At 34.0% G+C, this 15,962-nt stretch overlaps 2 protein-coding genes across 2 annotated transcripts; one reads left to right on the forward strand and one right to left on the reverse strand.

The window, feature by feature from the left end:
• The first annotated feature begins 333 nt into the window (after positions 1-333).
• LOC117930324 (pentatricopeptide repeat-containing protein At3g18970) lies at positions 334-1,787 on the forward strand. The gene has a single exon (XM_034850922.1). The coding sequence runs from the start codon at positions 354-356 to the stop codon at positions 1,767-1,769; it is 1,416 nt and encodes a 471-aa protein (XP_034706813.1). The 5' UTR covers positions 334-353; the 3' UTR covers positions 1,770-1,787.
• Positions 1,788-1,877: 90 nt separating this feature from the next.
• Positions 1,878-7,781, reverse strand: LOC117930325 (light-inducible protein CPRF2). Its single transcript, XM_034850923.1, has 6 exons — positions 7,274-7,781; positions 4,257-4,353; positions 3,437-3,647; positions 2,863-2,938; positions 2,637-2,762; positions 1,878-2,426 (listed from the first exon to the last, which is right to left on the reverse strand). Exons 1-6 carry the CDS (start codon positions 7,637-7,639, stop codon positions 2,031-2,033), a joined length of 1,272 nt encoding a protein of 423 aa, XP_034706814.1. The 5' UTR covers positions 7,640-7,781; the 3' UTR covers positions 1,878-2,030.
• Between the last annotated feature and the right edge of the window lie 8,181 nt (positions 7,782-15,962).

Here is a 15,962-nt window from a genome sequence, read left to right on the forward strand (position 1 = left end):
ACGATTGTTTCAATTTTTCATTTCTAACCGATACAACGAGACCTTTTCTAAAGGGTTAATAAAGGGTCATTGAAAACCCAATTTTGGAAATTAATCGTTTATTTTTTTTTTCCCTCATTTTGATAAAAATACTCTTATTGTTTTGTTGTAAAAATAATAATTTCTTTTAAAATATATTATAAATATTTAAAATAGTTAAAGACATTTATATTAAAAATGGTTACTCTTCGTATAAAAACACAAAGGTCACAAGAATTATTTATCCATTTTAACTGATTAATTATTTTCTAAATTCTCACATATAAGAGAGGGGTAGCATTTGGAACATCGCCGGCTTCCATGCCGAGCTGTCGATGTCCAATCTTCACATGCGCTCTCTTTCAAGGCTAGCATTTGATACGCTCTTACACTTCAAACCAAACTCCATTCACCATATCAAACAGCTTCACGCCCACTTGATCACGAATGCTCTCAGTTCACCCTCTCTTCTCGCCAAACTCATCCACCATTACTGCGCTTTCTCATCTCCGCACTGCGCATACACATTCTTCATACACTTGCGCTCTCCAAACCTCTTTCTCTTCAATACTTTGATCAAATGCCTCCCACCCAGGAGCTCTATTCTCGTTTTTGCCGACTGGGTCTCTCGGGAAGCCTTGGTTTTCGATGATTTCACCTACATTTTCGCTCTTGGAGCTTGCGCTCGGTCACCGTCTTTGTGGGAAGGGAGGCAGATACATGCCCGGATACTGAAACAAGGTGTTTGGTCCAATGTTTTGGTGCAAACTACGGCCATACATTTCTATGCAAACAATAACGATGTGGCTTTGGCAAGGCTTGTTTTCGATGAAATGCGTAAGAGAAGTAGTGTTACATGGAATGCGATGATAACAGGATACTGCTCCCAAAGAGGAAAAGTTGTATGCTATGCACGCGATGCGTTGGTGCTGTTTCGGGCCATGTTGGTCGATGCTTGTGGCGTAAAACCGACGGATACTACTATGGTTTGTGTTCTCTCCGCGGCTTCTCAATTGGGTGTGCTTGAAACCGGTGTTGGTGTGCATGGTTATATAGAGAAGACGGTGTTGGCTCCTGCGAACGATGTTTTTGTTGGTACTGGGCTTGTTGAAATGTACTCCAAATGCGGGTGTTTGGGCAGTGCTCTGTGCATTTTTGGGGGAATGAAGGAAAGGAATGTCTTGACTTGGACGGCGATGATAACTGGGCTAGCCAGACATGGGAGAGGGAAAGAAGCATTAGAACTTTTGGACGAGATGGTGGCCTATGGTGTGAAGCCTAATGCAGTGACTTTCACTAGCTTGTTTTCTGCTTGTTGCCATGCTGGGCTTGTGGAGGAAGGCCTTCAGTTGTTCCACAGCATGCGGAGTAAGTTCGGAGTGACGCCTGGAATTCAACATTACGGCTGCATAGTTGACCTTCTTGGCCGCGCTGGGCATCTGAAGGAAGCCTACGATTTTGTAAGGGGAATGTCAGTGGAACCCGACGCCATCTTGTGGAGGAGTTTGCTAAGTGCATGCAAAGTTCATAGGGATGTTGTGATGGGTGAGGAGGTTGGGAAGCTGCTTCTGCAGCTCCAGCCACAGCAAAGTTTTGCTGATTTGGTAGCTGCTAGTGAAGACTTTATAGCATTGTCGAATGTTTATGCTTCTGCAGAAAGGTGGGAGGATGTGGAGACGGTGAGAGAGGCAATGAAGGTTAAGGGGATAGAAACTAAACCTGGCTGCAGTTCAGTTCAAACCAGTGGCTAAAGCTTCTCCTTGCTGGGCTTGTAGCTACTAGGTATGGAACTCATCATACACATTGGAAGTCCAAGGGAACTGCCTTACAAAACTATCACATGCTCAAAGGTGAGAAAATTGTAGCATAATTCACAATATATTTAAACACAAAGAATAGGAGTTGTTTCATACATCATGCAATGACAATATACTTTGCAAGAAATATTGCAACACAATCAATTGTTCATGACATCTTCAACAAAAAGCTTCATCCTTGGGATGCTCTGCTTGTTATTGCTGGTTTCCACTGCCCTGAGGCCCATTGACAGCCCCACGGATCCGCTTTTGCAGATGCTCCAAGCTAGCCACTCGCTGCAATGATGCAGTTCGGCCCATCTTGTTCCCTGCTGCTCCTGCAGCATCAGGATTCTGCAGCACACTTTCAACTGAAGAAACGTCTGCCAAACCGTTATTGATTCTTGGGTCATGGGTGGATATAAGGTTATTAGAAGGAGATGGATAAAAGTGCTGCTTTGGTTCATCTTGCACAGGAACAGCAGCATCTGCTGATGTGTCAGATGGGCTTCCGTCAAATGAATGCATGCCCGCCATAGATATCTCAGACATGGTTTGGAACAATGGGTTCAATCCAGTAACTCTTTTAACCGTCTCTTCAGCCATCTTCACCTGGCAATATAACCATACCACAGTATGATGTCAGTTTGCTACATTTTGTTCACACCCGAAAAAGAAAACAACAGGATCATTAATTTTTATGTTCAGCTTCCAAGTTGCAATAAAATCTGAGGATAGTACTTGGCTTGGGCTAAGGCAAATACTGCAAGTTTTAAAGAGTGCCTGGTTGTAAGCTCACAAAAATTTTGATGAATGCCCTACCTTTGCTCTCAATGTTTCCACATCAGCTTTTAAAACCCTATTGTCAACAGCTGCTTCATTGTACTTTTGGCTTATATCAGTAAGACGCTTCAACAAAGAAGAATTTTCAAGTCTTAATTGGGCAACCTACAAAAAAACCATGAAGAAATACTTAACAGAATTCATGAAGGGAAAAAGAAATGCAGGGATGAAAAAGTACGAGGAAAAACAATACAAGGGACACAACCTGTGTCTCGAGCTCAGTCAAATGAGCCTGTTTTCTTCTTCTTGAGCGTCTAGCTGATTCTCTATTTGAGAGCATTCTGAGAAACACCAAATGAATCAATGGAAGCAAATTGAATTTGGCAACTGAAGTATCCCAAGCATGAAAATGGCCCATAAGTGGGTATGTTATGGGTTGATGCATCTGATATGTTAAGATAATTCTTCTAAGAAAATATATTTGAAAAATAAACCATTCTGGAGCAATTGAGCTGAGTTCATGTCCATGAACATGGTCTTTTATGCACTTTTATGATTATTTAAGGGGGCATTTTTCTTTTAAAAAAACATTTTCACCAACAAATTATTTGTAACCTTTTGATCCAGCAATCTTGCAGTTTATAGTGCAGGAAAATGTTTCAATAGTGACAAATGGAAGTCAAAACAAAATTACTTCCTACAGTTAAGTGATATACAATGAAGATCTGGAACATGTCAAACTTGCTACCCCAACTTCTGTACATAAAACTACAGCATACACCAATGCCTCTAAGCTAAGTAAAATTTTCAGCATGTTAAACAACAGAGACCATTGTTACCTCCTGACACGTTTTGCATTGGCAGGGTCCATATTCTCAATTGTTTCTGTTTCTCCTTCAACTTCATCTTCATCTGAATGTTCTCTAGATGATTCACTTGTTGTAGGCCTCAACTGAGCCCCAGCTTTCTTTTGCATGGCAGGTAAAGAAGGAATTCCAAGTGGTCCACCAGCCTCCTTATCTGGTGCTCTGGATAAATCATATCCAGATCCTGTGCAGATAATAATGATTAATATAATACTTCTGATGATAACTTTATCCCTTCAAGCTACATTAAAAATAAACCTGTTCCATGGAAAAACTGTTACAGAGAAAAACCCAATTCATGCATGAACCGTTAAGGTGAAAAACCCAATACTTGCATGAAAATAGTCATGAGGGGCCATTAAAAGAGCAAAAATATCTGCATTCAGAACTGATAAGAATATCATCATAACTCATGATCGTAATCATCATTGTCACCAACCATTGGCCATTCCATAACTTAACTTCTTGAGTTTGGCAATGCAAGTCAGGTTGTTCCAGCCCACCAAATGCAATGAATAAATTTTCACCTTTGGAATTTCAAATCTTTCCCTTGATAACTCCAAGTCCTCTTTGGCTGTCTACTCTATTTGGTGCCCCCAATGCATCAGCCACAAGAAGAGCAAGATCACAAAAATTTGCAATGAAAATCCATTTTCCACCTCCAACTTTTATGCAGTGACAAGATTCAGACACCATGTGTATGCATGATATAGAATTCTCAACTGCCATTGTATAGATACTAATCCAGAAGTATGAAAAGAATGAAAGACTATAAATATATGGATATGCAAACCTTTACAAGGAGCTTGAGATCGCAACTGAGAAGTTTTGGAAGCCTGTGAGCCAGTGTCAGCTAAAGCAGCAGAATCTTGAGGTTTTACAAAAGATGCCTATTGACACGAACAAAAGCATTTAAGTTAACCAGAGCTTTATCCAAAGGAAAAGTGCAAGGTTTTGGATCCGTAATATAGAAAAAGTGAAGGAAGATTTCTAAAATCCTATGCTTTCAGTGCAAAAAGCAGCTGTCAGCCTTAGCTCAATTGGTAAAGGGATGATGTGAATGTCGGATTGGGGTAGACGTAGATTTTGAACAACATGTTCTTATACATGTATCAAAAAGGAAATATGAAAGTCAAATAGTAGAAGTTGTAGATCCCAAGTCATGATTATATATTATTTATTTTAGATCAAACAAGGGATTCAATATTCATGCATGGAATAGATGAATAGTAATTGAATCTAAATAGTGAATTGAGATTTGAATGATAATAGTTAATGAGTTGTAAGGGCTCATAGTTGTAGGTTTCCCTTTAAAATGTTACTTGTGAAATGTTTTGAATTACTCTCTTTTACTTCACAACATGGGAAGCATGCAGCATCTCCCTTAAGAACTTAAACATTGATCAAAGAAGATTTAGGGGAATTGAGTCTTGTTTTCTTCCTAAATATTTGCTCTCTCTACAGTAGGGTATCAGAACACGTTGATGCATCCAGGAAAAGTGCAGGAATAGAATAATGCATTTCCCAATTTGTTTTCGAGGGAAACCTTAAACAAGCAGTTCTACAAATGAATGAAGTAGACAAGGAATATAGAAGATTTTTTCCCCATGGGTGAGTGATACAGAAAAAGGGTGACTAGGGGCTAGAAGACAGATCTGCAATCATGACCTGAAAGATCTGTAGCTTATAAAGAGGAAGTGGTAACTGATCAACAGTCACCTAGGACAGGAGAATTTAGGTTTCAAAAATAAAGTGGGAGGTGATAGGGGTGATGTCTGCTGGCTAGGCATATTTTTTTATGTGAATAGGATGGTGCAAAAGAGAACAATCCAACAAACACCAAACAAACCAAATTGGCGCATTCCTCCCTGGTCCTGCCTTGGCTTAAAATCTCTGGAAGGAGCAAAACAGGGGGACCTTTTTAGTGGTCTGAAACCTCATGAAGAAAGCTAGAGGAGCTTATTCTGCAACCGTTGTTTGTTTTGATCAAGGAGACTATGGTAGATAGCAACATTCTTTTTGGATTTCATTACGAATGTGGGGAGTTCAGTTGTCAGAAGGTATTGTCTTTCCTTGTTCCTTTGCTACTAATTTATTTCTATTTTTCTGCAGGTGTTCTGTCTTGACACCCAGTGAATATAAGTTGCATCTGTTTTACATCTTCCTATGGTATGCATTTTACCTGATAGAAAAAAATAAAATAAAATAAAATAAAAGTCCAGAAGCTGAAAAGGTCGAACATTCACAAGGACTTTATATGGGACAAACAAAGACTTCAAAAAATAACAGCTCTTAGAATGAAGGTTTTACACTGCTGAAGATGACCATGACTTGAAGATCCAATCACTTCTTTTATGAAAGAATGTAGGGGACTTGATTTTCAAATGAAGATTCTTTTATGAATGAATGTAGGGGACTAGATTTTCAAATGAAGATTGCAGGTATTGTTGTGCTGATTTGTCAAAGTAGAAAGAAATTCTAGAGGTTTTGGAATATTCAAAGTTCAAAAAAAGTCCTGCCATATTGTTCAATGCTGATGCTGCCTTGAAGTTTCAATTTACACTCTAAACCAATGAATCCAAATCCCTTCAGATGCCAAAACTCTTAATTGCATTAAATATAAGACAACATACCATTGAAATCCCTGCACAACTGTCTCCCCACAAACACCCCAAGCTACACGCCAACTCTCATGTGCAAGTGTGCACCACCCATAAAACAGACCAAAGAAATGAAATAAATTTGATTTCTGATCTCAGAAAAGTTGACATTCAAGAATAATTGTCAATTCATGCAAGCACAACCCAATGCAGAATTGATAAAATGAAATTAATTTCAAAATTTGATCCTAGAAAAGCCTATATTCCAGAAGGAGTGCAAGAGCTTAAGCAGCAATCTAAATTTGCAACAATCCACACAAAATTTATGGCGGATTAGACATGCACCGCTGTAACAAGAATGTCAAGGGAATTCAGAATGCAACTGTTGCAAAACCGGAATTTTAGTCTGAGTACATTCGCAGATGGTTCAATCCGACCTGTCAAAGGACTAGAAAATTAAAATAACTGAAACAACACCCACAAGCATCAAATACAGTATCCAATTGATTCCGATAAACAACCAAAAGCTTGCTGCTTGTTTGATTGCTAAGAAAATATTGAAAATTAAAACAAAAATCAAATCTCAGAATAAGTATTCAGAACTAGCTTGTCAGTTTTTTGGAATAAAAAATTCTTTCCTTTCCTATGATTTTTTAGGTCATTTTTCCAGCAAGCAAAAGGATCAGAAGCAATTTTCCATCATCCAGAAACCAAAAGATAAAAACATAAGATTGAACTCCCCCTTGCTTTCATTTCATTTCTTGCAAACCAAACACACCCAGAAACAACCGAAATGCAAACGATTCCAACAACCAATCGCAAACCCCAACGCCTCCTTTGGTTGCTAAAAAGAATGTAGAAAAACAGGGGAACTCAAGGCTCCATATTGTTTTCTGAGAAAATACAGGAAAATCAAAGTGAAAAACTTTTAACCTCACAATTTTACTACAACTATTGTGCCGAGCTATGCTCCATTTTCCACTTTTTTTTGGAACAAAGAAAAGTCAAAAGACATAAAGCTCAAAATTTTCACAGCACCCAAACGGATCGTGCCGAAACCAAAAGCAACAGAAATGAATAAATACATAAATAAAACACAAGCACAGGATTCAACCATTTTCCTCGCTTTCCTTTCATTTATCGGGAACCAAAGAGATTCAAAAGAACAAAAAGAAATAATAATAATAATAAGAATAATAAGAATAATTACCCGAGAGAGAGCGACAGCAGCACAAGCCAAATTGAGGCGGCTCTTGAGGAAGGCCTGGTACTCCTCGGAATCGATGGGGACGTTGGGAGGCGGATCCAACGAGGTGGCAGGGGCAGGAGGGGCAGGAGGAGCAGGAGTGGGTTTGGGATCATCGATGGGAACCTTGAGCTCGACGACGTCGTTTTCAGCAGAAGGACCAGAGGCAGAAACAGAAGAAGAAGAGGGAGGAGAGGAGGATTCCTGAAGAAAACGCTGGAAGGCCCATTCAGATGCGCTGCGGTTCATTTGGGAAGGTTCTTTCGATGATGATGGTGGTGATGCCCAAAACTGCTCCGGAATTTCATCCACTGAAAACACCCTATCCATTTTCGCTCTCTGTCTTTCCTTCTCTCTCCCTCTCTCCCTCTCTCTCTCTCTCTCTTTTATTCCCTCTTATTTGCCCCTTCCTCTCTCCCTGATTCCCTACCTTCCACGAGTAGGATTAGCTTTGGAATTTGGACTCTTCCAAATCAAGATAGGAAGATTCAAATTTTTAAGGATCCAAGTGGATTTTTCCTAAACATATACAACATTAAATTACGACAACTATATTTTTTTTCTTTTGTTGTAAATAGAATTAAGTACATTTTAAGATTAGAAAAATTAGGTATTTTTTCAGTTGTTTTTTTAAAAAAATTTCCCAATTTGAAGTCGAAATAAAAGTGGGTTTTTCTTTGGTAGAGATGGTGAATGAGTTGGTGGAGTATACCTAAATTTGGTTGTATGGGGTTTCCAATTTGATAAAGGGTAGTGGTGAAGGTGTCAAAATATGGATTTCCACACACTTGAAATACTTTGATTGTGATGGTTATATAATTATTTTGAGATGCATGGTTGATATCCATACATTCTAATTGCACAGCACCCACGCAACGATATGCTTTGGATAAGCCTAACATTTCATTTCAACGTGATTTTAGGAAACGTTTTTTTAACTAAAAAAAATATTTTTAAAAAATATTAAAAATATTTAATAAAGTTTAGGACATACTTTTAGAAATATGAAAAATCACTCATAATATTTTATAGAGAAATATTTAGGACTTTATTTGATAATAATTTCAAAAAATATTTTTTTTATCTAAAAAGTGTTTTTAAAAAATAATGAAAGTGTTTGACAATATTTTAAAAACGCTTTTAAAAATATGAAAAATCACTTAAAATTTATTTTGATAATAATATTAGGAAGTGTTTTTAAACCTTTTAATATTTAAAAAAGTTTATCTTTCAAGTGTTATAAAAGTTATATAAATGATTAAAAGATAAAAAAATATTAGAAAAGTTAGAAACACTTCATAAAATTACTATCAAACGTACATAATGAATTTTCTAAAAACACTTTTAGAAAATAATATTTTCATTAAAAATATTTCTTAAAAAAACATTATTTAGATATGTTAGAAATCTTTTATGTGTAAAATATATGAAAACATATTAAATAAATTAATCTCGTAGACTAGTCGAACTTGATATGGATGATGGGTTTGCAAAAAATTCTTATGCTTGGTCTTCGAAAATTTTGAAGGTAATGTGAGGAATAAAAAAATAATAATAAATTATTTTTATATATTTGTTTTAATTATTTTTTTTAATAAATAAATTAAAAATAATAAAATTATTATTAATTTTAATTATAATTGATTTCTTTCATTTTTTTTTTTAATAAAAAAATCGTATATACAATAAACAAAAGATTGGCAAAAGCCAAGTTCATTGGATTGTCCAAAAACGTCCACAATCCGAAGGTCAATAAATTGTGGCTGACGTACACATGAGGAGCAGGTAAGAAGTTTCTCATCCTAAGTTGTCTCCTAGTTGATATGAAGAGACGACTTTTCAATACCCGAAGTTTCCCATTGGATGGATTCCGTTGGACGCGGCGGCCCAATGTGGATAAATATTGAAATGGGCCCACAAATAATAGTGGGCCCAAGGGAGAATGGGCCCCCACCACTTTTTGCTTTGAACGCATAAAGGTCTGTTTGGTTGGCTTGTGTTTTACACTTTTAATCTTATTAGAAAAGTTGAGGGGCATGGGGGCCCACTTTTGGAGGAATAAATGGCCTTTATTGCATCATGTTTCTATCAAAATAGGATAGGAATAACTAGAATGGGAATATATATATTTTTTGTCTTTCCACTTGGGAACAAAAGATCATGCGATTGGTACTTTGAATCAAATAAATATATATTGTGTTTTTTTTTCCTGAATAGAAAAAGTCAGATGGTATTTACTTTTTGGTTAAATAAAAAATTAAAATATTTGATTTTTTTTATTAAACTAAAAGTAACCTATTGATACCAATAGGTATGGATGAGAAGTTTTATTTTAATTATATTAGTTGATGTTAATAGGTTATTTTAGTATAATATAAAATATCAATATTTTTGTTTTTTTATTCAGCAAAAAAACGAGCCTTAAATTGTACCTACTAGATATATAATTTATGTCATTGAAAATTAATCATGAAATTTAGATTATTGGATGATGGTATAAATATATAAGATCGATATGCAATAAAAGAGATATAATAATAAATAAATGAGATTAATATACAAAGTAATGGGCTTGGATTTGGATGTAAAATAATAAAACCGAAAATATGTATGTGGGCAAGTGTAGTTTTAACCTAAATTCATGAATGTATTTAAGTAATTATAGTTTATATATATAACCAAGGTTATTAAATATTCATCAATAAATAATATTTACAAATAAATACATCAAATACATTATCTTATAACATATGATTATATTAATATATAATAAATTGTAATGTGTTATAATAATATAAGATTGCTCTTTAATTTTTTAAATATTTTGTAATTAACTTAAATGCTCTTTATTTATTTATTGTAATAATTATCTAAAAATTTATTATAATAACTTTAAAGACTTAAAATATTGAAAATTGATGTGCCCTTTACTTTTTACAAAAAAAAAAAATCACGTTGAATTTATTATTTTAAATATGCATAACTTTTATAAGTGATATTTTAGTCATATTAGATAAAATAATTTAAATTAAATTCGGGAGTTTTAAGAAGAGTTTGTCGATAAATTATTTGTTTTAAATAATTTGGAGACATTTTTAAAATTAATTAAACACATGAACTTTTAGTTTCGTGTTTATGACCACTTCAAATAAATTCTTTTAAATATATAAAATATCAAAAATTAATTTTATCATTAATATTTAATAATTAGTAATGATTTGTATTATATCATTTCATCTGTGTGTTATCATTATTTTTAATACAAAATTTAAAGTCCATGAATAGTTTAATTTATTATTTTAAATATATAAATTTGTGTAAATTATGTTTTAATCATTTTAGATAAGATAATTTAAATTAAATTTGAGAATTATAAGAATTTTTAAAAATATTTTTTAGATATTTTAAAATTAATTAAAATAACATATAAAAATGAAGCAAATAACTTCCATTACAATTGTCTTGCAAACTTTTTGACTATTATCTTTGCAACTTCGTCTCCCCTTTCCTTTGTACATTTTTTTCCGGTTGACAAGATTTTGATTGCGATGAATAGTAAAATAATTAAATAAGAATAAAGATCATTATCTATAAATATTTTAAAATAAATTTAAAATTTATTTATTTATAAAATAATGTGAATCATTAAATGCAATACAATTTTTTTTAAATGAATATAAAATGATCAAATCAAATACAATTCTCAAGAATGAATATAATAGAATTACAATCCTTTCATGATTAAATCCATAAAAAAAAAAAAAAAATGATACTATTATAGCCTTAAAGAAGTTCGCAAATATAACTATGAAGATGAACACCAATCTTTTACATTTATGATTACTTACATGCACCATTTGTCCACGAGGAACTCCATAAAACCAAATAGAATCAATAAAAAATAATTAAAGTTTTCCAAGATCAAGAGAAGAGTGTTTTTTATAAAAAAAAAAATAAAGGTCATTAAGTTGGTTTCAAAAGAGAGAATGAACTAATATCAACATACCGTGTTTGGTATATAGAGAATGAAAATGAATATCTTGTTTTCATTTCTATTTTTTTGATGAATCAAAATGAATTTGGTGATTTTATTTATAATGTTTTGATGAATCGAGCAATTCAATATTGCAATGATTATTTATTTTCATTCTAATGTTTGGTAATAATATGAATAAAATGAAAAATAAATAATACTCTTACACATAATTTAAAATAAATTTTTTATTTTCATTTAAAAAAATATTTTGTTGAAAGTTTTTTTGTTATTAAATAATAAGACTAAAAAAAATAATCTTATTAGGGATGAAAAAGCATAGGCTTGATGAATGAAATCTAAGGGTAAAATAATAGTTTTAAACTATTTTTATATTTTTTTTATAGGATACATGAATCAGAATATTACCTACCTGCGATGAATTGAAATCCTACTTATAAGTGGGATTTGATTTCTAGCTAAATAATTTTTTATTCAATTCCTAGTTCATAAAATTTATCTAAATATAAAAATGAAGGAGGGAATGAATGAGATGTCTACTCTCACTCTTTGTTCCCACAAACCAAACATCATTTGAAAGGAAAATTATGGTTAGATGGGAAATAGATAATTATACAAAATTTCTTAAATAGTTAGAATAAATTTAGTTGAATATAAGTAATATAATAATAACTTAAAAGATTTTTTTTAAAAAAAATATTAACTAAATCAATTTTTTTTAATCATGAAAATCGGTAACAATATTTAACTTTTATTAAATGGGAAACTTTACATAAACTATTTTTTTTTAATTGAAAAATAAGAATTAAAATTATTATTATTATTATTATTATTAGACAATTGAGTAGATAATAAAGAAGTTTTTTTAATTTAAATTTGGATTGAAAAAAATAACTTAATCCTAAATAATGGATATTTGTGTTATTTATCTTTGATTTCCATTATCACCAAAACATATGCAGGATATATTTATCAATTCATTTAGAACATGCATTTATTCACATGGAACATACCCGAATACATTTCTAAATTTTGGTTGAAGATGTATGGATCTTCTAAGACTAAGGAGGGGAACCACCGTCACTGGATTCTCTCTGGCAATGGAAAGCAGGAGAGATTAGGGTTATGTTCTATTCAAAAATGTGATATCTCAAAATGAACAGACCATTGACCTTTTATACCCTCCTGTCTTAGGGACCATACCCATTGGGCTATTGGGCCTCACGAGTCTTAGGCCCATCATCTAAGGCTCGTGATGGCGTTTGAGCTCTACACATAGGTGGCCCATACTCTTAAACGAACAGAAAACAAATAGAAAGAGGTGAATAGCTTAGTCAGGAATTATTGTTAGATATGTGAGTCCATATCTTAACAATCTTCCACTTAGACCACATATATTACAAAACAATATTTATGATAGTACTTTATTGAGCTCATCTTGCTATTCTATCTTAATATCCTTAAACAATCCGGTCTACTAATTATGTTAACATAGGATTAAAGCGGCCTTCGTTAATCATAATTTAACTAGACCCATCAATGATCGCAACATTAACAAAAATTAGCAACATGGATCAAGTATGGATGTGTAGCATGGAAATTACATAGAATATGATCTTTAATATGTCTATTTCCAATTGATCCTACTTTATGACTAAAAATAGTCAAATTCCACTTTCAACACTTGATGCTAAATTGCTTCTGAAAGTCATCATTTTAATTCAGAGTATTCAAACAAAATAGTATTTTAAAAACAAAGTCTGTACAGATAACATAACATAATATCACATCAAGAAAACAAACATAAAATTTAAATACAAAATCCCACTATACTAGCACATCATCAATGTGTACAACACTCATATGTGTGACATGCTCATGATATACTGTGGGTGGCAAACCCTTAGTGAGTGGATCCGCAATCATGGAGTTTGTGCTTATGTGTTCAATCGATACTTGAAGACTCTGAACTCTTTCTTTCACAACCAAGAACTTGATGTCAATGTGTTTGGACTTTGACGAACTTCGGTTGTTTTTAGAATACAATTCTGCGACTTTATATCACAGTTGATTCTCAATGGTTTTTCAATCCTATCAACAATTCGCAACCAAGTGATAAAATTTCATAGCCATATCCCATGGTTTGATGCCTCGTAGCAAGCTATGAATTCTGCCTCCATGGTGGAAGAAGCAATAAGTGTTTGTTTAACACTTTTCCATGAAACTGCTCTTCCAGCCAACATGAAGATGTAGCCTGAAGTGGATCTCCTGCTGTCAAGACATCCCGCAAAATCGGAGTCCGAATATCCCAAGATTTCTAAATGACTGGATCTACGGTATGTGAGCATATAATCTTTAGTTCTTTGTAAATATCGCATACCCGTTTTGTCTTTTTCCAATGATCTATACCTGGGTTACTCAAATATCTGCCTAACATTCCAACAATGTATGCAATATCCGGACGCGTACAAACTTGTGCATACATGAGACTTCCTATTGCCGAGGCATAGGGAAACCTCTCCATATCATTTTTCTCAAGTTCATTTTTCGGACATTGGTGCAAACTAAATTTATCGCCTTTTGCTACAGGCGTGTCTCCTGGTGCACAATTGCTCATGCCAAATCTACTCAACACTTTATCAATGTAGGCCTTTTGTGATAACCCAAGTATACCTCTTGGACGATCCCTATAGATCTGTATACCCAACACAAAAGATGCATCACCAAGATCTTTGATATCAAATTTACTAGATAGAAATCGCTTGATTTCATGCAAAAGTCCCACATCACTACTTGCAAGTAGAATATCATTAACATATAGCACCAAGATAATGAATTTGCTTCCACTGAACTTGAGGTATATGCATTGATCAACGGTGTTCTCCTTAAAACCAAATGAAGTAATCACCTGGTCAAACTTTCGGTACCATTGTCGGGATGCTTGCTTTAAACCATATATGGACCTTTTTAATCTGGATACAAGTTGCTTTGAATCATTAGACTCAAAGTTCTCCAATTGCACCATGTATATTGTTTCATCAATGTTACCATTAAGAAACGCAGTTTTAACGTCCATTTGATGCAGCTCTAAATCATAATGAGCTACGAGTGCCATGATGATTCTAAAGGAGTCCTTTAACGAAACCGGTGAAAAGGTCTCCTTATAATCAATGCATTCCTTTTGAGTGAAACCTTTTGCGACTAGGCGCGCCTTATACCTAACAATATTACATTTTGAATCCCGTTTGGTCTTAAAAATCCATTTACAACCAATCGGTTTTACACCTTCAGGCAATTCTACTAGGTCCCAAACACCATTGTCTTTCATTGATTTCATCTCTTCCTTCATGGCTTCTATCCACTTTTCAGAGTTAGAACTTTGTTTGACTTGACTAACTGAAATTGGATCGCCTTCCAGACCCATGTCAAACTCATGTTCTTGGAGATATACAACATAATCATCTGAAATTGTACTTCTCCTTTCTCTAGTAGATCTCCTCAGTGGCACTTGTACTTGAGGTTCTTGAGGTTGTTGAGTTACCTCTTCATGAACTTGAATCGATTCCATAACTTGAGCAGGAGGAATTTCAGGTGTGTCTTAAATTTCTGTTATCGACTGTACATTCTGAATAGTGTCATCAAACATAATATGACCATGTCCAGTCGTAGGAATACTAATAGATTCCTCTTCAAAGACCAGCTTTCTTAATGGTTCTCTCCCACTTGACTCAACATCCTCAATGAACTTAGCATTACCTGTTTCAAAGAAGGATCTAGATGAGAAGTCATAAAATTTGAAACCTCTCGACCTTTCATAATACCCTACAAAGTAGCAGGTCACTGTTCTGGAGTCCAATTTCTTTTCATTTTTGGCTTGTAAGGCCTAGCTTTAGCTAGACAACCCCAAACATGCAAGTGCCTAATACTAGGTTTCTTGCTAATCCATAACTCATATGGGGTTTTGGCTACTGCTTTGCTTGGTACTATATTCAATATGTAAACTGCAGTTTTGATAGCTTCGCCCCAAAGTGATTCTGGTAAGGTGAAATGACTAATCATACTTCTTACCATATCCTTAAGAGTACGGTTTCGCCTATTTGCTACACCATTTTGGCTTGGAGTCCCTGGCATGGTGTACTGAGGAACGATACCACACTCCATCAAATATTTGATGAATGGCCCTAGACGTTGTTCACCTGATTCGTCATATCTACCATAGTATTCACCTCCACGGTCAGATCTGACAACCTTTATTTTCTTGCTTATTTGGTTCTCAACTTCAGCTTTGAAATTCTCGAACACATCTAATGACTGAGATTTCTCATGAATCAAATAAAGATAGTCATAGCGCGAGTAATCGTTAATGAAAGTGATAAAATATTGTTGTCCATTCCAAGAAGTTGTAAAGAATGGACCACAAATGTCCGTATGTATCAATTCCAAGACGTCACTGCACCTATTGGCATCCTTTTTCCTCATATTTGTTTGTTTACCTTTAATGCACTCTATACAGACTTGAAAGTCTGAGAAATCAAGTGGATCAAGAATTCCTTCTGACACAAGCCTTTGAATCCGTTGATTTGAAATGTGACCCAAACGTTTGTGCCATAATATTGATGAATTCTCATTTATTAATTTTCACTTAATGCCATAATCACT

The sequence above is a fragment of the Vitis riparia genome, chromosome 14 (genome assembly GCF_004353265.1).
Source record: "Vitis riparia cultivar Riparia Gloire de Montpellier isolate 1030 chromosome 14, EGFV_Vit.rip_1.0, whole genome shotgun sequence".
Classification (NCBI taxonomy): Eukaryota; Viridiplantae; Streptophyta; class Magnoliopsida; order Vitales; family Vitaceae; genus Vitis; species Vitis riparia.